A 24,002-nucleotide genomic window follows, 5' to 3' on the forward strand; every position below is an offset into this window, starting at 1 on the left:
CCTTTGTCTTTCGCCAGACATCACTCAGTGAGCGTCGATACCGCTATCCACTATCAGACGACATTGGCACCACTCTCGGTGCGTACTCGAGTTTGGTCGGAGACCACTAGGTCACCACGCTTTTATACGCCGCTCGCTCTCGGCGTGCTTCCTTTCTTTTTAGCCGGACATCACTGAGTGCGCGTCGATACTGCTATCCACTATCAGGCGATGCTCGCTCCACTCTCGGCGCGCGCACTAGTTTCGCATGAGACCACTAGGCGGCCGCGCCTATATATACCGCTCGCTCTCTACGCGCTTGCTTTCTTTTTCGTCGTACGTCACTCGGTGCCAAGGAGAATACATAAAACTCTCCTCCTCGATCGGTGCGCACCGACACCGCTGCCCACTATCAGGCGACGCTCGCTCCACTCTCGGCATGTGCTCTAGTTTGGTAGGAGACCGCTAGGTGGCCGCACTTACATATAGCTCTCGCTCTCGGAGCGATTCCTTTTTTTTAAAGGCGAACCTCCTTACGCCGTGGGTTGTATGCCCACGTCGTCATAGTAACCAGTTGCTTTGCGTTGCATGCCAATAAAAACGGTGTCACAGCATACCCACAGAGTGAATTATGATGAGAGGGGTGAAGTGTCCATGCATCCGTCCGTGCGTCTGTTCACTTCGCCCAACTCGTCATCTTTCACCTCGTGTAAATGCTGTGATTTTTTCGCCGGGCATCACTCAGTGCGCGTCGATACCTACAAGGGACACCACAGAAGCCAAAGTGGCGGCGCGAAGGGCTAGCAATTCACGGTTTACCGGACTTAACTTCTGGAACGAGCTCCTTGATCATCATTCATTTCGTGAATATGCGGGAACTTCATGTAGCTTTCCCTTTTTATTTTTCCGCATTTACTGTGCCAGAAGGTAGTTTTCCAAGCCTGGTTTTCTGCCGTAGTGTGCCAAAATGAAGGGATAAAAAAAGATTGTTCCTTCAATCGATCGCCCAGATACTTGGCTTGAATGCGCAAGTGAGCAGTTTCCGGAGTGTTCTGCTAGAAAACTGCGCATATTGTTCATTCGGTCACCGACGTTTCTCCGCCTCTTCTCATATCATGCATACGGGCAAATAAAGTGCTTTTTGAAATCTTGCTTTTCATTTCCGTCTTGTAATTTTTTCCCTCGAGCAAATGAAGTGCGGTACAGTTTGGCTGATGCATGATGAAAGGGCTGATTTTGAAGGTGCGCTATGTATGTTTTTAACATCACATAACAAACTTCAGTATGAATACTTTCTGGTTTATTTGGCCTGTATGACGACGTCGTGGTTCCTTGTATTTAGTTGTTTACCAATTCTGTAAATGAATTTGTATGCTACTTTAAATATTATTCCTATAAAAAATGTGATTCACATTAGGCCCTTTGTGATTGCTGCAAAATGGGGGTGAATAATTTGAAAAGAAGTATTGGTGACAACGCTAATGTTTGCCACGTTAATACCCTTAGATTAATGTGAAGTAAACTCGTAGTTTCAATCCGCAAAATACTTCAGCCTTTGAAAGTTGCATCAAAGCTGCATACAGAATGTTGGAACGATTTCTGCGGTGTGCATGCAGGTGGACCTGTACCAGTTACAATCAAGAAAGCGGATGCTCCAAGTCATGAACATCACCTTAGGAATGTCACCTCTCTCCACCAACCACAATCCGCAACGTGGATTTCTATTTCCGCTCTGTACCTCTCTTCACCGCTTGCTGCGCCATCAGCGCGTGCTGCTCCTGGCGCCTGAGGTCCAGTTCTACTACGATGTGTCTCTCCTTTGGGCGCAGTTTGAACGCTTTCCCGCTGAAGCCGTGTTTGGCCTGGCACGGGAGCAAAGCCCCAGGTAGAGTGTACGCAACCGGAGACGCATGTGATGTGTTTATACCATCCTGCAATTACGTCCTCAGACTCTACAAAATCCTAGAGGCAATAACCTATGAAAAATCTATTACTGTAGGAAAATGTGCAGTAATGGTAGGCCGTTATGAAAGGGACTTCCTTTTTCATTTTTTCGCACCTAGCCCGGAGCGTGTTTCTGACCCGAATGAACTAATAATGGCGGTGTGGCTACGCGAGATGCCCTAATCAAGAGTGGCCATGCGCCTCTCCTAACCCCGCGCACACCTAACGTGAATCTATTAGTTTAGACGGTTATAATGATTGCGACAGCACTCAGATATCTCATACAAACTACGCGCTCCGCCAGTTCGTTCAGACCCAACTTTAACTCACACGCCATGGTTTCATGCCTTTTCACCTGCGTTCTGGAGCTACTGTAGAGTGGTGGTGAAAATTTTGCGGACCATGGGAGTGCGTGTCAAACAGTGCCGCAGCGCCTTCTGACGGCTCGTTGCGAAGCTGAAAAACGCACACAGCGCATGCGCGCCCTTTTTTAACCACCAGCCGGCTCGTTCGCTACCTTCAGCGTGCGCACCGGAACGCTAGAAGAAGCGCAAGGTGTCACTCCGGCTTTCACCACGAGAACCTTCTTACAAAAAATTGATTTTAGAAAAACCTACGCTCTAGTCATGTTTTTGACAGAGTGGAGCGTTGGTATTACTACCCGTGAAACACAGGCATAGAAAATGGCATTTATTTATTTATTTTTATTTATTTGAATACTTTCCATGCCCGAAGGCTTTACAGAAAGGGGTGGGGGTTATACAACAAAAAGTAAGCGAAATGTTACAATTGCTGCAAAATGGAGAGTTTGAAGTTTGCAGGGTCGATGAGGAATACGATGGCAGCGGAAAGGCAGTTCCAGTCTTTGCTTGTTCTGGGAATGAAGGAATCACTGTAGTGGTTTCGGTAGCGAAGGCATTCTGTTCCTGAATCACGCTTTTTTCGGCGGCGCTGGTATACACGTCCAAAACGAATGACATTTGACTTGATGATGTCGATCGCAGCACTTTCCTCGTGAGCGTTGGGTGAGTAGCAATAATAAAATAAACAAGCCTTTACAAGCTTCATACACATCAGATAATGAATAAATGTATAAATAAGCATATCACTCTGCCGTTAGATTTCGTTTGTTATTTTCTTTCACGACGTTGCAAGCGACCATGTAGCAACTTACGCCAAAGCTAGTCAGATCCGCAGCGTAAAAAGAAAATGGTGCCCGTCGCATTTATTTTAGAGCGTCTACCAGCTGAAGATAAGTTTTTAGCCCTTGTTTAAGTGACTAGTAAAAATAAAATACGCGAAAAGTTTCCTTCCCGACGAATCAAATGTCATTTTACACAATTACTTCATCAGCTGTGCCGTCGAGAGTGCGCATTTCTCAGTCGAATGAGTTCTGGCGATCGCATTAGGGGTCGAATGGCATTTGGGCGAATGCCATTTCGTTCACACGTGTGGTACCGCACGAATGACCTTCAATCTGGTGGCATTAAGAGGTAAATGCCATTTTCTCTGCCCGTGTGGCACAAGTATAAGACGCACAACGCGGTGCGCACCGAGCACTGTCAGTACAAATAACCTGTTTTAGTGGTGATATCGTCGCTTATGGTGTTTTTCACTGGGAGATTCAGAGCGACCGCCGAAATCCCGGAGCGAGCACTCGGATCGCACGAAGCCACCTCTGCCAGTGAAACACGAGAATGCTCCGTGAGAGGTGCCCCGGAAGTTGATTATGCATACGTCACGCAAACCGGTTCCGGAAACAGTTTATTTTTCCGCTCTCTTCGTTTCCTTGGCAACTTTGGCCGCCACTGCAGGGCGCGCATTTCGACCACGCAGTTAAAGCTTTGTAGAACACTTTAACGCAGTCGCGAACAGCAGTTGTGTAGCAAGTATGGACGAGCACGCGGAATTGACACCGGCTGTGCGTCGGCTGTTGCTGGGCGTTTTCAGAAACAGCGGCAACGATCTGAACGGTAAGTGCGACGTACTTGACGCTGATAATAAACTCTGCACGGAATGCTAACTTTGATAGCTCCGCATGAAGACTGGTCAGATAATTGTAAAGCATGCGGGTACACGTGGTAACGGCCGCAATCGGCGCTCGCAAAAATACGGCATGTTGTGAGCAGGCTTTTTTTTTAATCAGAGCAGTTGCTTACCCAACACCTTACAGTCCTACTATTTAGAATATCACCAGCGCCGGAATTTTCGCAGCGCTCACCAAGCTGCTGTATTACCTTTAATAAAAATGCATGGCGATCTCTGTATTCGCGCATGAATACATGCATGAAAAATTTACTAGAGAAGTAACGTTTTCTTGGTGATTCTTGACCTCTACTCTTTTGGTGTTAACCCGCAAATGTCTTTTCTTTTTCTCTATTTGAAGGTGCTACACAGTGTGACGCCACCGACGCTTTGTCACATACACAGGGCGCATTTTTAGGAAATGGTAAATTGGTCTACATGTGTCTCTGTAGAAATAGTTTTGTATACAGTCGTCTATATATGTAGAGGACAATGCCTTGACGAGCAACGTGTAAGGACTACTTGAAGAAAATTGTGTACCTGCTTAAAATTAACACATATTAACATACTACAATGCTTTTCAATTATCAAACACAGATTCTGCAGCGTCTACTGGTGCGTCACCAAGTCGGGCTTGTCAGCCAGGGACTCCTGCACGTGGTAAGCATGCATACACAAACATGCTAGTGGCATTAGGATGAAGATAGGTCCAGCAGATTGCAAACCCTCTCAAAAAAACCACGAATTACGCAAAACCATTTAATGGCTTCTTGCTCACGCTTCTCAATATTGGGTGCTTAAATAATAAAATTGAATTCAACGAATAGTCAGCTGCACGAAGAGGCCCCATATTTATTATGCAGTGTTTTCAAATTTACTCTCTAAGAAAATTATGCTGTGAATAAGTTATGTATAGTAATATTATGAATTTGCATGATTGTCTGTTCTGATATGCAAAGCGATCCCCACAGCACCCAATATTTGCTGTGCCAAAACAGTGTGACAGTACTAATGCTTTACAGTAAGTGTTCTATGGCTCAGAGAGCATATAGCTTCGTGCCCTGTATCAAAAAAGTCTATTAATGCCAGTTTATATGTATTTTATGTGTGTATAATGCATATTTCAGCTGCAGGGTGTGAGTGGACGAGTGGCGAGACGAAGCTGCTGCTGGACCTCTACGCCTCATATTTCCCTCAAGTTGGCCCTCTGAAAAAATTTCGCAACAAAAAGGCCATGTTTGAAAAAATTGCAACAGACATTAATAATAAACTGGGTGTAATGAGAACTGGTGAGCAGTGCTGCTCTCGGTACAAAACCGTACTGAAAAGAAAAAATGTGGCAGCTGGGAAAAATAATACGTCTGGCTGTTCCCCACAAGAAGTCCCCTACGAGGCCGAGCTTGAAAAAATCAAGTGGCTGGACGACAGCTTGGAACCAGAAGTGGTACGCGACGCAAGTGGAGTGGTATCAAAAAAGACATGTCCACAGTCATCCACCGAGTCTGTTCCACTTGCTGGTTCAAGCTCGTCAACGTCACACTCTCCATCCAGCTCCGTTGGGCAGGACGACACTCCTGATTCAAAAAGAAAACGCCCGAATTCAGCACGCGAGCTCCACCTGCAAACCTTCTTTGAAAAAATGAAGGAGTTAGATGAACGGCGAGCAGAGCGAAAGGCTGAAAGAGACAGCAAGAGGGAAGAGCGACGACTTGCTAAAACACAGCGACGAGAAGAAATGCACAAAGAAAAGATGAATCTTCTCCGTGAAATTTTCAACTTGAAGAAAAATGAATAAAATGTGAAAAGCATGTTTATTGTAAGCATTGTACACATGTGCACGTTGGCAGGCGCATTGATAACAGATTGACAATGTTTGTTGTTGAGGTGAAATAAGGGTTCCAGGGCCCTTTTACAAGACAAAGTTGCAATGATCATTATAATTTCACGCCGTTTTGATGGTAAGAAAAGCTGAACAAAGACTAAGAAATGCAGAACGTTTGTCCATGCAAATTTTCATCAGGCAAATGAAATGTTAATGCACAAGCAATAACCAAATTGCATGACAAAGAAGCCATTTCTCACAGCAGCAGTCACCATGCCTAAAGGACCCCTGACAAATTTTTGTTTTGACTTGAATGCTTTAATTAAGAGCATTGTGTCCGGTAGTCCCCAAACTTTGATCATAAATATTGCAATGTACTGTGTAATTAATGCAAGAATGGCTCCTTGTGACTAATTTTGGCATCACTGTAAAACTACTACTGGAATCACAAAAAATTACACAGCGAACAATCTCAGGAGTCATAAGACTATGTAGACTCGGGCTTTTGTGACGTTCAGAGCGCACTTTTTGAATTTGGGCACCATGCGTGGGAAACAATGAGTCGGGATGGGTGTTCATTACGAATATTCCTCGAAGCGACAGGTTTAACTGACAAGCATAGTGCCCCAACTGCAAGACAAACAACACAAACATTTCAAGCTCGTAATTTTGGTGACATTGTTCCATTAACACAAATGCTCCTCAGTGTAGCCTGCACTAGCTTGGACTTATGCCAATGTCACTACATGTTTCTCAGAATGTTTGTGGTGGCTGACGAGAGCTGGAGCCCAGCTATGTTTGGCCGGTTGACTTTGTCACTTTCTCGTGTCTCACCAGCACGAAGAGTGCAGTTACTATCAATATCACCAGCTATCTTCAGCTGCAGTAGCCATACCGACCAACACGCTGCGGCGTTAGCACTAGTCAGCAATAAGCATGCTGATGGCTTCGCATAGGAAACAATTACACTGATCCAGTCAGATTCCTGCAAACATCTTGGGTTGACTCACGCTATGTGGAAGCTGCTACGTGTCACAAAGCTAAGAAACAAAAAAATCAGGCTGCGCCCTAGCAAGATGAGTCACTACAACACAGTGCGGCATGCATTTTAGCTGGTTAGTACAGTGTTTCCTGTAGAAAACAGTGCTAAAGGATGGGACAAAGCAGGGACACAACCATGGCAGAGACACAACCATGGCACTGACTAACAGCCAAATGTGTCTTATTCTTCCAGTCTAGGTATATACACTCCACCACTAATCTGAAGGGTGAGAAAAAGCAAAAAAAAGACACACACAAATGTTGGCTGACTCAGGAGGAAAGAAATGCTCAATAAGACAGGAGAGGTAACTCCTTCAGAGAGAGGGAAATATAAGGGAAACTGATGCATGTTTCGCCGCCGTTGTAAATTATACGCTTCAGAAATGAGGGGCATGCATTTATCATGATTCTATTTTTTTTTGTTTCCTTGAGATTGTGGTAAAGTATATATACGCGGATTAGAAGAATAAAACGAATTTGCTTGTTAGTCAGCGCCGTAGTTTGTGTCCTTGCTTCGTCCCGTCTTTTAGTGTTATTTTCTGCTAGAAATCTCTACAACACGAAACAAAATTTACAACACCTTAACGTTTCTTGTTTTGTGTACACGTAGGCAGTCCTAACTTTAAATCAAATGCGCATCGCTTGCATTAAGCGCTCACGCTTCTCCTCGCCTTGGCGACGCAGTGCATCTTCAGTTGATGCAAGCGGGCCATTGTTGGGGGGAACATCATCCGGTTGTGCCTCCCATTCCCACGGTGCATGTTCATCATCGATGTACGGCGGCACATCCACATCACCACAATTAATGCACATATTGTGCAAAACACAACAAGCTATAATGAACTTGTTCATTTTGTCTACAAACAGAAAGTCCAGGTGCAGCAGCTGGCGGAACCTGGCCTTGAGGTCTCCAAAGGCATTCTCAATCTTCACTCTCGTTGCCGAAAAGTGATAATTGAAGGCGCGCTGCCTCGCGTCAAGGTGACCATAATTCCTGAATGGGGTTATGAGGTAATCTCGAAGCGGGTAGGCAGCGTCCCCGAGAACGTGGTACTTCCCGGAACAGCACACATGCGGCAACTTTGAAGAAAGCCTCGATGTCCTGAAGATTCTCGAATCGTGAATCTTGCTGGGGTGTCCAGTAGTCACATCGAGAAACTTCTTTTTGTGATCACACAGAGCTTGCAGTGTCAGTGACGGATAACTGTGCCTGTTCACATAGGTTGAACGCACTTTTTTTGCAGGGCAGCGGATGCTTATGTAGGATCCGTCAATGCAACCGATCGTGTTGGGCACTCCTGACACCTGTGACAGTGAGAGAAAAAGAACACACCTGTAGTGAACTTCTTGAAGTAAATAATCTTAACACTTGATGCAGTAGTTTTGTTGGTCTTAGCGGAGTTAACTTTAGGTGACACAAGTCTTTTACATGCCAGAACTATGGAATCATTGTACGGAACACCACAGCAAAAGGCATTAGAAATTTTAAGTGCCAGGGGTCCCTTTCAGGGTGTCTACCAATTTCATATTTCTAAATTCCTTGAATTTCCCAGGTTTTCCATCATGATTCAAAGCAAATTCCATGACTGCCACGTTTGCATGGAAAACACTGTACACTGCAAACAAACCCGAGTAGAAAAAAAAAACCGGGCGCTCTATAAAGGTAAACATAATTACCAGACGCACTCAAAATGTTCTCAGGGCATGCGACAATTGTGAAAAAACATGTAAATCTGGCCAAAATAAAACCCCTGAGCTAGGCAGTGAGCAAGTCAGCTGTTTGATGTTCCGAAGAACCAGGAAGAAAACACACAAGTTAAGAGTAACCGCAGATGAAGTTTGAAGGTGTCTGCGATCGTTTGACATCGCAGTCAAAGCTGCTGAGAAACTTAGAAGTGGTGCCATTTGGTGGCATTCGTGTAAAATGAAAACACAGGAGCCTGGCCGGTTCTGCCACTGGAGTAAAATCTATTTTACTATAATGGCTGTAGCCCACGCCGGTTAGGATGTGGATTGGATTTAATTAGATCGACCTGAACTACTGTATTTACTGACTCACCTATTTATATGTAGATTAGATTAGAACTGATTCGACCTAGATTGATGTATTTACTATTGATTTGCGCCGCCGCCTAATTTGCACACCTCTAAAGTATACTTTTCAACAAAAAAAGTAAATAACTACTACTCGCATATTCTATGTATCTTGCCTTGACAACGAGTAACGACAACGTTGCAAGAACATAGCCATACTGCAAAATGTTTTTTTTTTTTTACGACAAGCACATGCATTTATCTGGGCTGTCATACTTGAAGTGAAATGAAAGCTGGGGTCAACGTTTAAAGTGCTGACATTTGAATATGTGGTGGTGAGAATGAATTTGTCAAGGTGGAACAGTTTCCTTGATTCTATAGATGAATCATGAATGTCCGCATGTTACCTTGATTTACGTACTCTGCTGTAGACGTGACACTGAAAAATAATTGCAGATTTATTTACACAATCTCACAAAACTGAAATTAAAAATTTAGCTGAAGTTACCCAAGTTCTACCCTTGAAACACGAGCTACCAGCATAAGTGTGTAGCTGAAGACGTTTGGTGTTGCACCACCAATAATAATAATAATAATAATAATAATAATAATAATAATAATATTATTATTATTATTATTATTATTATTATTATTATTATTATTATTAAAAGACATGAGTAGCCCAGCAAGCTTCAGCTGATAGCAGTTCTAGCCTAGAAAAACCAGACGGCCTTCAAGCCGGGCCGAAATCGTGGCATAGACAAAACATGCATAAATCTACAGACGTGAGTCAGATATGCCGTGTGATATGTAGAAGCAACAGGCACCAAAAGAGTGGATATACCAACATGGATGTTAAAGAATGCTTTAGCCAATGTGAAGGACAAGTTGCCGAGCAGAAATTTCCTTAGTCTAGTTTATGCCATAGGCTGACATAATTGTGACCAGTACATCGGTGAAACTGGTAAAAGTTAAACAACACAAATATGATACCACAAAACGAGGCGTGGCCTCGACTGCCCTCCCTGAACACACGGAATCACAGACCACCAAATAGACTTGTAAAACTCTCGAATCCAGATACAGACAACTGTACATACGCTGCACAGGAGTGATGGGAGGCTTCTGACAATGTACTCTCTCTGCTTACGTCACGTATTTAGGCGTACTGAAGTACACTGTGCCTTTTTCATGACTTTTAAACAAGGCTCTCTCCCATATGAGGTACTGAAATGTCAGTAAACTTTGTGTTCTATGGGTCCCTTTCGCGTTTACACTCAGAAGCAAGAGTTATGCACTGTCCTTTTTTTTTTTCACACACCTTCCAGCAGCCCACTGTAGTTGCAGCTGAGAGACTTTTTAAGCTTTGATGAATGGCGATGCTTATTTTTGTGACGGTCCCACAGAACTGCTGTCAGTTTTCATGACCTGGCCTGGTTTTTTTGAAATTCCCTGACTTTTCCACGTTGGCAGACACCCTGCTTTTATGTGCACTGTAAATGAACAATACATGTTTCACTAGCATTTCTCATTTGATAGTGAGACTGCTTGACAATAACCCCATCTTTCAAGCGCAACTTAGTACCACATCCCCTGTGCCCCAACGGCAGCTTAACCTGCTACAATCAATGTATTATGTGACTATTCTCTAAAGTAAGCTTCAATTAGACAACTCATTTGTTGTGTTTGCCATGGAACAGTGAAATACCTAAAATTCTTACTTGTTCGAAGTCCGCTGACAGCTGATCAAGATCTCCTGGAAATGATATTACCTCTTCGGCTATATCAAGGAAATATTCGAGCGTGCGCTCCACGACTCTAAATGCTGTCGCAGTTGCCATGCCAAAGCGTCCAGCAACGTCCCTCAGGCACGCCTTGTTTGCAGCAAACCTGACACAGCAAACACACATTATGGAAGAAAGTGATCAAGTAAAGCCTGCTTTGTGAAATAAAGGCATGAAATATTTGCATCAAAATTAGCAGCCGTAAGAAAAGTAGAAGCTCTTAACACTGTTCTCTCTGGCTGTGCAGTTGCAAGCGGTCATATTTCATTGGTTTCCATTGCATCACACTTAGCAACTTTCAAGGACAAAAAGCACAAGCGGCGTAGCCACGGGAAGGCTACTAGGGAGATTTAACGCCGCCGAAATTGTTAAATTTCACATGTGTATATTCTCTACACACGCGCACATAAACACACGAACAAAAATTTATAATGGTTGGACTCCCCGTCAAAATTCTGCGCACGCAACGAAAAAACGTACTTCTACGCCGAAGCACTTGAAAGCATTAAGATTATACACACTGGTAGGCATGACTTTTAAAACAGCGTGCAGACTTACCACAGAAAGACCAGAATGTGCTCTTCCGCGGTTTTCGAGGGGGACCCACCACGATCACTGCATGGGTAGTGACGCGAGCCTTCAAAACCACGGATCAACGTTTCCGCGACACGCCTCGACACCCTGAAGTCTTGACGGAACTGCAGAGAAGGAAATGATAAAAAGATGAAATTAGGTTCATGTAGTATTATGAAAAGAGGGAGCTCCGCGCTTACCTGCTCGTCTGTGTACAGCCGCGCAACGTTCTCGATGAACCCCAAAATTTTGGGACGTTCGCGGTGGGACTCCGAAAAAGTTTCCCGAAAGAAGGCTTCGCATAGCGCTTGTCTTTCCTCGAAGTCTTCGTCGTCTGAGCTGGACGAGCTGCTGCTTGAAGTGCTTTCGTCGCTAGACAGAAGTTCCGCCAAGGCAGCGAACGCAGCCATTTTGCAAAACTCAGCAACGTACAACGACGGAAGTGACGTATGCTGCTCGTCGTGTTTCCGCCCGAATCTGCGACTTGTCGGCGGAGCAGTGCGAGCAATCCGCCTCGGAGCGAGCTGCTCTGAAACTACCAGTGAAAAGCGCGGATCCACTCTGAATCTACCAGTGAAATGCGGTTTCGTCGCCACGGAGCAAAAAAACCTGCTCCGAATCTACCAGTGAAAAACAGCATTAGTGTTTCCGTGGAGACAGGAGGAGTGACACCTTGCCCTTCTTCTGGCGTTCCGGGGACGCTGTTGAAGGGAGTGAAAGAGTGGGCTGGCAGGTAAAAAAAAAAAAAGAGGCGCGCTGTGCAGTACGTGTTCTCTTGCTTTGAAGGCAGCCGTCAGAAGGCGTCTCAGTGCTGTTTGACACGCATTCCCATGGTCCGCAATTGCTATTGGGCGCCTACAAGTTTCAAACATTTTCGCTTGTTTCTAATTACAAAACAAACACAGTAAAAGAGCAAAGATATACATAAGTAAGTACTGCCTACCAGTCCTGATCACATGGATACTTTCACATCGCTTCAATGAATTACCATGCATTCGTAACTACATTCCATACATTTCTTACAGCGTTATGCACACATGGCAGCTAAGAAAATAGAAAACATAAATTACTATTTGCTTCATTGAGTAACATGAATGATTATTTTCGACTGTTGATTATTTGGTAATGTGCATTTCTTCAAAGCAAGTAATTTAACGAAACGAACTCACTACTTTCCTAATATCATTCGACTGAAGTATAGAGTGCCCACTAACCTTATGGAATGAAAAAGGAATGACCAAGAAGATATATGCTTCAGTGGCACGCTGAATATATCGAGTTGCTTGAAGTATTTAGTATAGCATTCCCAATTCTCGCAAGCACATTCATTGCGTGCTTGCGGGGAAAGTGACTTTTTAAGGCGAAAGCTGTTATGAGATCACAACAGGGGTCACGTGTGCCATAGTTTTTCGTCGCCACCTACGGTATCTGTAACCACTGTTGCGCCAAATAAGAAAAAAAGACTAAATAATAAAAAACACCACGAATACAATAGTATTCGAAGCAGATCCCCTGCGCGGTAACCCAGCATTCTACAACTGAGCTACGCTGGTGCCTGGGTCTCCGTTACGAACTGACCCTAGGTGAGTTTTTTATAAGGAAAGGAATAACATTATAGTGTTTGAAAAGGAGGTTCACTGAAGGAGCCGAGCAAGCGGGCGGTAGCTCGAAAAGAACGTAGGTGCATCCAGATGATGGTGCTCGATCGCCGATCTCGTGCTTTCTCCTCGTGGTGATGATAGTTTAGCGCATGGTATCAATGTCTTTCTTCTTCATTATAATTACCCCCGGCGAAAAAGATGAAGCTATCTTGGCAATCTAACACGCCGGGACAAGCGGGTCGAAGTTGGGCTTGAGACGGTTTAGGTGAACGATATCACGTCCAGGCCGACGACGGTCGCTCGGTGGCGTTAGGGGTTCAATGGCGTAGTTCAAGGGGGAAGTACGCTCGACCACACGGTAGGAACCGTGATAATTAGAAAGTAGCTTGGGCCGACGCCAGGAGCGCAGGGCGGTACACGCAGCCATACAAGTTCTCCAGGAGCGAACGTCGCTGCAGAACGATGGTAGTCATCGTGGGTCTACTTCTGGCGCTGTTGGTCGGTTATAGTAAGCCACTTGGCTAGCTTGCGGCACTCATCTGCGTAATGAGCGGTTTCCGAGACAGGCGAGAGATTTGGAGGGATCTGGCGTGTATGACAGCAAAGTCTCGATGTTGTGCGATAGTTGGCGACCGTACAGGACGAAAAAATGTGCAAAACCTGGTAGTGACTTGCGTAGCGGTGTTATAAGCGTATGTCACAAATGGAAGAATGAGGTCCCAGTTTGTTTGATCAGAAGCGACATGCGTCACAAGCGTGTCCCCCAGAGTACGATTAAACCGCTCTCTCAAACCTTTTGTCTGTGGGTGGTAGGCTGTACTCTTCCGGTGTACAATATGGAGCAGTAGAAGAACTGCTTGGAATACATCGGATAGGAATACACGCCCGCGGTCACTGAGGAGTTCGCGACGAGGACCATGAGAAAGCACAAAACGATTGAGTATGAAAGTTGCGACGTCTTGTGCTGTCGCTGTGGGGAGAGCAGCAATTTCAGCGTACCGTGTAAGATGATCCACAGCCACGATAGCCCATGGGTTACCTGCCATTGTCAAGGGGAGTGGGCCGTAACACGGTAAAATGGGTGGTCTGGGCATGCAAGTGGCTGCACTGAACCTGTAATCAGGATGCGGCCGGTTTTTCCGCCGCTAACATTTGTGGCAGCCGAGAAGCAGCAGGGGGGCAAAGGTAAACATTGCACGCCAGTAATATCTTTTCCATAGGCGCTCGTAGGTCTTAAAGACACCGGCGTGAGTACATTGCTAGTCGTATTAAAACGACACACAAATTGTAGAGCGCAGCGTTCGGCGAATTATTAGTAGTCATTTCCCACCGTCTGCTGAATAGTTGCGCTGGTACAAAAAGCAATACCTAATACTAAAGTATACGAGATACGCCCACTCAGACCCTGGCGGCGCAGGGTCTGAGTGGGTGGAAGTGTTGGTTCCTCGAATAACGCGTCAAGAAGTGAAGTGATTAATGGGTCGTTGCGTTGTGCAGAAGAGATGGTGTCCACGTCAAGAGCTGACAACTTGTTGTCTGAGGAAATAGATGCAATGTCAGTGGATAGGGTGGTCTCGCTGGTCGACTGGGCCGGTGCTACTGGGTATACCTACATCGCCGACGCCCTGGAAATTCGATCCCGCACCCTTCCATTGACCATGCGAATTGCCGCTGCCTAACAGACAGTACCTCTCGCGGCCGCTACTTACCCCACACATCCACCAAATGTCAATGCGGTGTATTGACAGAGACTTGCAAGCAGGTGGTAGCTCGAAAAGAACTCAGGTTGACCCAGATGATGGTGCTCGATCGCCGATATCGTGCCTTCTTCTCTTGTTGATGATAGTTGAGCCGATGGTATCGACACCTTTCTTTTTCATTATATGTGTAATAAAGCGTTTTAGTAGAACAAAGGAACAACCGAGCGTCAGACAATGCGAATTGAGTAACCAGTGGGCCATCGAATGGTCTAGCCCCATTACACAATAGCACTAGGCATAATTCTTCATCGCTGTCAGCCACACCTTCTTAAATTGCATGAAATTCCTTGCAAGTGTGTACCGCGTACCACAACACACTTCTCCGAAGAATTACGAAAGATGGCATATTGAATACGTCCCTACTACACAAAAATTGGGAATATTTATTGCGCAGAGGGTAACCTGCAAGTTTGCTTGAAACAGTTCCCCAAAGAATGTTCAAAAAGGCTCTGAAAGGGTGCTTTTTAAGCTTTCCTTGTAACTGTGCTGCGTGATGCGCGCAGGCCTAGCGGTGTTTTTTAACTCGAAAGTCTTTTATGCCTGGGTCCGCCACGACTTCAGTGACGCACTTCCGTCATGAAATATGTACTAAGAGATTTAGAAGAAAAGAAAACAGAAAAAAAGAAAATAGAAGGCAAGCATCTACTGTGTGGAATGGAACCAGCAACCTCTCGATTCTTAGCGTGCGGCGCTAAACACTGCGCCGCAAAACGCACGTTGACCGGAATGCTAATTGCAAGCCATATATTACATCATATATCGTTTGGCAGTCCTCAGAGCTTCGAAATTTTAACGTGTTTTTGTTATTATTGGCCAGACGGCGCGACGGGCTCGCGTTGGGCGCGCTCTAAACGTTCTCGCCTCCACAAAGTGCCGCCAACGCAAAGCGTGGTCTCTCGCGCGCGTTACGCGCACGCTAATCTGGATCGTAATTCGGGAGATAACGAAGGTCACATCGCACGCTGCCCCGGCCGCGTTTACAAAAAGAGCGTGCTGCTGACACACGACATGGGAACGATTGTGACATTTGTTCACGCTTGTCCTGTGTATACTTGTGCGATCGTTTCGTGCGTCTTTCTGGTTCAAGAGAGCGCTTTAAGTGTCGTGCTGTGACGATCGCTAGTCCGTGCTCGTCCTGTGTATGCTAATTTTGTGCGTGCGTTTTACTTGGGGTGTGCGCTGCGAGGTTCTCGCTTCTTAGCGTTCGTAACGTAACTTTTCCATTTGTTGCTGTTGCTGAAACAATACACAATGAACGCTCAACTACCTCTGTAATGGCACGTTCAACTTTAGTGTTATATTGATTTATATATAGGTAGATCCGCCATGCGTTTTGAGCAAATGTCATATTAGGAAAAGCTCGGGGCATCATTGATACGTAAAACCCCTGCTATGGTTGCCCTTCGGTGCCCCGATACCGCTCGTGTAAGTCAACAAATTTGCGCAAGCTGTTTGCATCGCAAGTCTGGACATTTCCATCAACAGGCCGTTTAGGGCTGAACACAAGTGCCTCTAGACCAAACGAATGACAGAAGCCATATTGGGATAGTATCATTGGTTCTTGAGCGTTCGGGGATCCTCTGAAGGTGACCTGCTGTTTAAAGCGAATAGTTTTAAAGAAACAAGTTTTCAACGCTGTCGATGGCGTCAAGAACGAAGTGGTTCACAGTTATGGTAACAAACCTATTGTAAGCAGCTCTGAAAGTGCAAGCGAGTATGAATATCCATGTGCGCGGCGTGTGCAGGTAATCAATCAAGCTCTTCGAGTATCAAAATGACTAGTTTCCTTCTGGGCGAAGGGGGGGGGGAGGGCACTACTAAAGCTAAGTTTCAACTCACACTCATTAGAAAAAAATAAGCCAAAATGCTTAATGCCGTTGAAAAGATGGCGCCTCACCAAAATCACGAAGTGCGGCCGTAGTACGTGTCTGCACGGTAATCTGCACGCGCATAAACTTTGCCGCATTTTCCTAGTGTAGCATTCACTATGGCTTGCGGCAGGTACGCTCGACTCCTGAAGCATCGGAGTGGCGGCGGCCAAAGTCAGCGCAGCTGCGGCGATCCCCCGACGGTGGGCGGTAACCCTGGCCTGAATGGTGCTGTCATCTTGCTGAACCTCGAAGGCATGCGACAGTCGCAGGATTACGCCCGCCTATACTCCGAGATCGAAGGAATCGCCGAGAATTACGGCTGGTCCGCTGCACCACTCGCCGACCATGATTTCTATACGATGGCCTCGTGTGAAGTGCCGGCACTCCTGCATCTCCTGCCCTGCGCCTGGAATCGGCAGGTGAGGGCTTGTCCCACAGGTCGGCGAACTCACTTATGTGTGGACTAGACTCAGTGGGACTCGCTCTGATTCATATTGAGCAGTGAGTCTGAATCATGGTCTGTTCGGGCCAGTAATATATTAGTAAGGTTTTGAGGCACTAGGTGCAGGTCAAGGATATTTTGATGCGTCTGAGTCCGTATGAGCCCTAAATGTCAAATATACTTCATGAGTGAGTCTGAGTGAGCTCTACAACTTTTACCTACTCACACGCATTGTTTCTCCGTGCACCGTCCTTGTAGCCCCCCATGTGCCGATTCCAAATTTCTCAAAAATATAAGCTTGGGTCTCCAGCATATAGACTATTTATTAAGCTTTCTTATAAGTACTTGGGATCACCTAAAGATAAAGTATGACTGGCCAAGTCGCAAAATGTTACTCTAGTGCCCCCATATTCAATTCACTTTTCATTTGAGCGCTCCCCTAAAATTCATTACAACCTGAAGTAAGTGTATTAAATAAAGCGTGCTATGTTTCTGATACCAAAAAAAATGAACTTGCTTAATATTACACGTTGTTGGCATTCTGGAAAGCATTGAAGAAGTTCTCAACATATGCCGAGTACTACTTTCGTGCTTTAAAAGCTGTTTTGCATTATCTTCTTCAAAACAGTATTACCAAGTTTACTCGAAAAATTTTTACGGAAACCGTGCTGAGGGGATTGCATAAGAGTATAAAATCTTTGCAAATATACGATATCTGCGGTGTCGTTTTTGAGTCGATACTTTGAACACCTCATGTACCCTTCTCTTTACCCGTCCTCCTCCTGTAAATATTGCTCCGCACAGAAAGCAAATCTTAATCATATCATGTGGGGGTGCCCTAAGCACCCCCCTCCACCGTCCCTTCGAAAACTAATTAGTAATGAGGAGCAGTGGGAGGCTGCCATGCGCAGCTTGAAACCCGACGTCCAGGAGGCCATCCTGGGTTGGGCAGAGAGGGTTGCGGAGGACTATCGAGCGTAGCAATCTCTCCTCATCTCTCTTCCATTGCACCTTTCCTTTACAAAGGAAAAATAAAGTTTATACCTACCTTGAACAGTGGGACAACCAGAGCATGTGCGACACTTCTCCTCTCAGCAAAAAGCAATCATGCAAGTGGGCGAAGCTGACACTTGCGTTGACAATATCTGGTGTGGTATAACAAAGTTCGCTTGGATTGAAGAAAAAAGCATTTATTTTTTCAGTAACATTTATTTTGTCTGTTATTCTGCACGAACCACTGTACATTTATACAACCCAATAAAAATGCAAGCTCCACCCGCAGGCACAACAGCAACGCTCGAAGAAAACTTGCATATGAGGTGCTTCCACTTTCATTTACTTCTTTCTGCGACGTACCAGCACGTGTATGACATAGCTATGTGAACTCTTTGCAGGGGCGTTTCCTTCGACAGGTTTCTGAGAGCCACTGCATCATAAATAAGATAAAGTGGAATAATTGGATATGCAGGTAGAATTCTCATACCCTGCCTTGTCGCTTCAACTCGGCCCGACGAAACCTATCTGCACGCCCATCGACGCCCTCCAGCCATAATGTTAGGATCCATCGTGGACTTACTTACAGAGCAACACGAGAAAAAATACAGGACAGGGAAGGAGCAAAAGAGTAAGTTCACGATGGATACTAACCAACTGGCCCAACTTACCGTCTTACCATAATGTTAGGAGCGGGCTAAGGTGCACATTTTACAAAAAAAATAATCCGGAAAGAGCAGGAGCCCTTAATTATTGCTCCAATTCTTAAAATTTGGTGGCTCCCTCGCGATAATACGTTGCTGATTATCTAAATTGGCCATCACGTTGGATGGCATAGAAATACGACATGCTAGGCGAGCGTCACAGAGCCCGTGCTCAGCGGTATAGCCTTCTTTATGGTGCCAGAGAACGAGACGTGACAGCTTTGGAAGGGCGGACCTTGCCGCATAGCTTGGTGCGCGTAATAAACACACGCCCCAATAAGCGAGTGCTTTACGGGCGGGGTTTAGTTGATGACACATAATTGTGTAAAACGATTCTGTCTTTGGGACAAGACACCATATGTTCGATGATTGATATGTGGGGTTCAACGTCTCAAAATCATCATATGATTATGAGAGACACCGTAGTGCAAGGCTCCGGAAATTTCGACAACCTAGGGTTCTTTAACGTGCACCCAAATCTAATTCAACATTTCCGCCTCCATCGGAAATGCGCCCGCCACAGCCGGGATTTGATCTCGCGACCTGCGGTTCAGCAGTCGAGTACCTTAGCCGCTAGACCACCACGGCGGGACAACGAGACACCAGAGTAAAAGTAGACAGGATGAACGCTGACTTCGTCCTGGCTATTTCTGCTCGGATGCCTAATCTGAAACCCTGTTTGCGTTCGTGTGTGTGCCTTCGTTTTGTGTCACATTCAGTGCTCTCTTACTGTACATATACTTGAAATACCAACGTGTCCAGATTACCACCTTGATAAGTTCGGATAATAGCACTGACGACATCCCTTGCACAATATTTTGACAGTTGTGTACAAAACAATTAGGGTATTCCTGAACTTCGCCTTCAAAAGTTGAATGCGATAATAATATCTTGTCCCAAGTAAACAAGAATATTATATGAATAAGTTCTTTGCCATAGGGAAATTCGAATCTTATGTGGAAGACGATTAATTAGGTAATGAACAGATTCCCCAAAAGAAATGAAGTTACTCTCCAACAAAGTGGGCTGTCAGACGTTCAGATTGCCAATGCACTCAATGCCCATTTTACAGAGGTTCGTTCATCTTCACAACCCAATGTACCAGTCTCTCCATCTGAATATATGGAAAATAGGTGTTCTACTTTGTTCTTGGTTGCCATCGACCGGCGGGAGGTCCAGGGCATAATCTTACAGCTTAAAGATGTTTGTGCAGCTGGTGCTGACGATGTGAAGGTGAAGCTGCTGAAAGCCGTAATAGAACATGTAAGCATGCCTCCAGCTCAGATCTGTAATCTAATTCTTTCGAATGGCGTCTTCCCAGGTAAAATGAAGCTAGCTCGAGGGACTGTTATTTATAAAAGTGACCAGTTACTGATATGAATAACTACCGACCAATATCTGTGCTATCAGCTCTCGTGAACATTGCTGAACATGTAATAACCAAAAGACTTAGTGGCTTTTTAAACACTAAAGCCATAATTGCACAAGAGCAGTCCGGTTTCTGTAAAAATAAATAAATTGTCAGAAACAGCTTTACTTGAAATAAAAGAACAACTTCTTGACAGCATTTAAAACCGAATGATAAACCTTGGTTTGTTTTTCGATTTTTGAAAACTTTTGATTGCGTGCAATATAATGGTCTTTTTCAATAAACTATCTCACTATGGTATTCGTGACACCGCTTTCTCCTTAATAAAAAGCTATCTAACGCAAAGAACACAGTACACTGTGATCATTGGCACTGCCTCTGTAATTGACTGTTAAGAACGGCGTACCCCAAGGTTCCTTGCTAAAACCTGTTCTATTTTTGTTATATATAAATGATATTGTACAGGTACAGACCTACTCTAACATTATACAATATGCCGATGACACTAACGCGTTCTCTTCAGGAAGGGAATTGCACAAAATTTTTGAACAAGCCAACACGTGGCTACAAAGATTAGATATGTGGCTTAATGCAAATAAATTTGAATAAACGTACGTAAAATAAAATACTTGCCCTTTAAATCAAAAGAAACGAACACGGCTTGTCATTCTCAGCTGCAGTTCCACAAAGTAAATATTCTACAGTGAAGCATGGCGAAATTTCTGGGAGTTATATTTCATGAGAACATGTCCTGGTCACCACATATAGGCTGTCTCAAACGTAGTATTGCCCATACTGTAGATGAATTAAACAGGCTGCGATATTTACTACCAACAAGCGTGAAGCACCATATCTACAACGCACTTATACATTCCCGTTTAACCTATTGTCTTCTAGTTTGGTCGGCTACAACACAGTATAATTTAGGATCAGATCGAAATCTTCACAACCATGCGCTACGAGCAACAGAAAACTTGGGACGTATTTAAGTTTGACAAACATTCCTTCCAGACTGAATACAGTGTGAAGACGACAAGCTATAATTTCACAAATAGTTTTGTATCTTTACCACATAGTAAAACAAATTACGGGAAACAAGAGCTTGCTGTTCAAATTTCTAATCTCCTCCATGTCTATGCCTTAACCATACATCTCCTCAAATCCGGAATTAGAAAGCAAGGCTACAAGAACAATAAAAAATTAATATTTTCTGATGACTAAGACGAATAAAAGAATAACTTAATTCTGTATCTATGTATTGTTTTGATTTTCTTTCTTTTTTTCTTCCCGCATGTAGGTGGTGAGCCCTACAAGTTGTTCCCAGTATTTATTTTTCGTGGATGAGTATACTTTGTTTTTTTTTTCCTGCTCGGGAGTTGTGCGTGCATATTTTTTGTTAAAATTGTACTTGTGTTTTCTTTTTTTAGTGCTATACGACAGTGTATTAATAATCTGAGGTGTAGTATTTGATTTTTATGTACCCTTTTATATTTGTAAATGTCTTTTTCTACTGCTGGTACTGTTGTATAGGTAGCACGGCCCAGTCAGGTAATGTTTGCCTTTAGCCGTGTTTCCTTGGACAATTTTTGTAATTGTTCCTAATAAACAAATGAAGAAACAAAGAAAGAAAGTAAAGAAAGAAGGAAAGCAAAAATAAATAAATAAAGAAAGAAACAAACAAACAATGAAAGAAAGAAAGAAAGAAAGAGAGAAAGAAAGAAAGATAGAAAGAAAGAAAGGAAGAAAGAAAGAAAGAAAGAAAGAAAGAAAGAAAGAAAGAAAGAAAGAAAGAAAAAAAGAAAGACAGACAGACAGGTACTTCCAACGCATAGTCAAAGAAATTTTTTCGAACTTGCTCTGCACTAACCGCGTGGCCTTAAGGGGATAGGCGCAGCAACGTGTGTGCCTTTTGTAGTGGGTGACCAGCTTTAAACTATAAAGTCATAATGATAATCACGTGTTCTGACGCACGACGGCAATGTATGCTCGCACCACTATTTATTACTACGATATTACATCTTGTATTATGAAGCAAGTATACAGGAGGCGTGTGTTTATAAAGCATAAAGGTTACTTTCTATGCATTTCGAAGCAAATGCAGCTACTTTCACTGTATTCACAAGCAGAGAAGTGCCTGTGTGGTATAACACCCGCTTGCCACGCAAACGAACCGGGCTTGATCCCTAATAAAACTCATAAGTTTTTATAAAATATTTTATCTACATGTTTATCAATTTTCAGTCACGCACAAGATGATTTTTTGCTCATGACCAACGATGCCGACGCCGACACTTACGGCAGAATTTAGGCGAAACTAGCTTTTAACGCCATCGTGTTAAAACTTCTGCTTTATATTGGTTGCTCAAAGTACTACCTGCAGTCTCCCCCCCCCCCCCTTTAACTGCAGAGACGGAGGGTGCAGGCAAGAGGACACTGCATATTCAGGTAAGTATGAAATGTGCCAGCGAGACACGAGAAGTCGCTTCGATAACGGCGATAAAAGATGCCGATGCAGATTGCCATGCCAGAAATTCCTGACCGCTAACAAGTCTACAACGGGATGATGGAGAACGCATCAATTATTGGATAATGGCCTCTTCAAACGTGCACGTAAATGACGCGCCTCCGAGCCTCAGAGTGCTTTATTTATGTCGTCATCATCACCATCATCATCCTGACTACGCCCGCAGCAAAGCACTGCAGAGCATACCACGCCCACTGCAGAGCAAATGCATTTCCGTAGACCCAAGATTTTGCACAAGTAACTCGCGCATTGATACGTGTTTTTGTTGTTCATGCAGGTTCCCGGACGACACAAGGCACCAGTGGCTTCCAGAGACGGAGTGGTTCGCGCCGATGGCCTGTACAGGTGGTGTGATGGTGGCCTGTACGCCTGCTCGGCATATTGCCCCGCGTACTAGCCCCGTCATGGCTTCAGTTATTCGCTACGCTTACCCTACACATAGTTCTTCAGTAAAGGACATACGGGTGTGCCGACGCGCAGTGCGGAAATGAAACGTGCTTGTAGGAAACACGACAGCCGCATCAATACCAAAAAGCCGTGACTACAACGAGGGCCAAATAATACGTGTGCAAATTGTGAATATTAGAAATAAACGTGCAAAGATCGCATAACGTTCTCACCTAATTGAATGCAAATAAAAATAGAATACTCAATGAATAGTTCTGGAATACGAAGACAATCATTTTCAAACAAGCCTTACACAGGTAAAGAAAGAGTATTCAAAGGAGTCCAGGAATTTCGCATTTTATTTTAGACAAACACTTACAAGTTTTTAGAAAGAAACATTACGACAACGTTTAACCGATAAAACACCCCGAGTTTTCGAACTGAGGCAAGCTGGTATACAGCAGCAACTAGTGCCTTCCAAATACCAGCCACGGTGGTCTTGTGGTTATGGTGTTTTGCTGCTTACTCGCAACTTACGGGATTGAATTACGGCCGCGCCGCCCGCATATTCGAGGTGCGCTTACTTAGGTGCACCCAGGTAGCCAAAATTTCCGGAGCCTCTCATTACGTCTTCTCTTATAAACATGTCATGGGTTCGCCATTGTGAACCCATTCATAGCTATATTATTAGATTCATCGAAACACTTTGTAACTGCAGGCTGCAATGCAGCAGTCATTACCGTAATTCAATGGACGAATTTTAACTTTGCGAGGGTTATTGTACCCCTAACTAGTGCATTTTAAACAGCACAATTAACTAAGCATTGTGCACCATAGTATCAACAATGAATATATGTATTCATTTGGTAGGGTTAAAAACGTGTGCGTCGGCAATCATGATTTTTATGATATCACTAGATGCATTTTTTATAACTCTGCAGTGAAATTGTGTTCATGGCACAAATCCTGTAATTTCTATTCATGAACAGCCAAGCTGGTTGCTGTCCTAAAGCCGCCGCGCATTGAAACACTTCTATGATAATCCTGAAAGTGGTGACCTGGGCATTTTCAGTATGCTGCCAAGTGAACAAGGACGTGTGCACCATTTGAGGACGAACTTAAGATGTCATCTGTTGTCTGGGTCTACAG

The 24,002-nt window shown here is 44.3% G+C and overlaps 3 protein-coding genes across 4 annotated transcripts; 2 read left to right on the top strand and 1 right to left on the bottom strand.

Annotated features, from left to right (window-relative positions):
- Positions 1–1,600: 1,600 nt before the first annotated feature.
- On the top strand, positions 1,601–23,029 carry LOC142803521 (xyloside xylosyltransferase 1-like). The gene is made up of 3 exons (XM_075888647.1): positions 1,601–1,864; positions 16,565–16,853; positions 22,744–23,029. The coding sequence occupies exons 1-3, from the start codon at positions 1,629–1,631 to the stop codon at positions 22,861–22,863; spliced, it is 645 nt and encodes a 214-aa protein (XP_075744762.1). The 5' UTR covers positions 1,601–1,628; the 3' UTR covers positions 22,864–23,029.
- Positions 3,530–5,756, top strand: LOC119169529 (uncharacterized). Its single transcript, XM_037420572.2, has 4 exons — positions 3,530–3,896; positions 4,310–4,372; positions 4,546–4,608; positions 5,076–5,756. Exons 1-4 carry the CDS (start codon positions 3,815–3,817, stop codon positions 5,741–5,743), a joined length of 876 nt encoding a protein of 291 aa, XP_037276469.1. The 5' UTR covers positions 3,530–3,814; the 3' UTR covers positions 5,744–5,756.
- LOC119163857 (putative nuclease HARBI1) lies at positions 5,741–11,842 on the bottom strand. Of its 2 annotated transcripts, XM_037415930.2 has the most exons (4): positions 11,403–11,842; positions 11,188–11,327; positions 10,567–10,735; positions 5,741–8,116 (listed from the first exon to the last, which is right to left on the bottom strand). In XM_037415930.2, exons 1-4 carry the CDS (start codon positions 11,610–11,612, stop codon positions 7,439–7,441), a joined length of 1,197 nt encoding a protein of 398 aa, XP_037271827.2. In that variant the 5' UTR covers positions 11,613–11,842; the 3' UTR covers positions 5,741–7,438. The 2 variants fall into 2 exon arrangements, with proteins under 2 accessions (XP_037271827.2, XP_037271826.2); XM_037415929.2 differs by having other exon boundaries at positions 11,188–11,842.
- Positions 23,030–24,002: the final 973 nt, after the last annotated feature.

Source organism: Rhipicephalus microplus, chromosome 3 (assembly GCF_043290135.1).
Source record: "Rhipicephalus microplus isolate Deutch F79 chromosome 3, USDA_Rmic, whole genome shotgun sequence".
NCBI lineage: Eukaryota > Metazoa > Arthropoda > Arachnida > Ixodida > Ixodidae > Rhipicephalus > Rhipicephalus microplus.

Coding starts and splice junctions, on each gene's coding strand:
- LOC142803521 (XM_075888647.1), top strand. CDS start 1,629: ATGCTCCAAGTCATGAACATCACCTTAGGAATGTCACCTCTCTCCACC. Junction 1,865..16,564: donor GCACGGGAGCAAAGCCCCAG/GTAGAGTGTACG, acceptor GGCTTGCGGCAG/GTACGCTCGACTCCTGAAGC. Junction 16,854..22,743: donor CCTGCGCCTGGAATCGGCAG/GTGAGGGCTTGT, acceptor TTGTTCATGCAG/GTTCCCGGACGACACAAGGC.
- LOC119163857 (XM_037415929.2), bottom strand. CDS start 11,612: ATGGCTGCGTTCGCTGCCTTGGCGGAACTTCTGTCTAGCGACGAAAGC. Junction 10,736..11,187: donor CACATTCTGGTCTTTCTGTG/GTAAGTCTGCAC, acceptor TTGCTGTGTCAG/GTTTGCTGCAAACAAGGCGT. Junction 8,117..10,566: donor TGTCAGCGGACTTCGAACAA/GTAAGAATTTTA, acceptor TCACTGTCACAG/GTGTCAGGAGTGCCCAACAC.
- LOC119169529 (XM_037420572.2), top strand. CDS start 3,815: ATGGACGAGCACGCGGAATTGACACCGGCTGTGCGTCGGCTGTTGCTG. Junction 3,897..4,309: donor CAGCGGCAACGATCTGAACG/GTAAGTGCGACG, acceptor CTCTATTTGAAG/GTGCTACACAGTGTGACGCC. Junction 4,373..4,545: donor GGGCGCATTTTTAGGAAATG/GTAAATTGGTCT, acceptor TATCAAACACAG/ATTCTGCAGCGTCTACTGGT.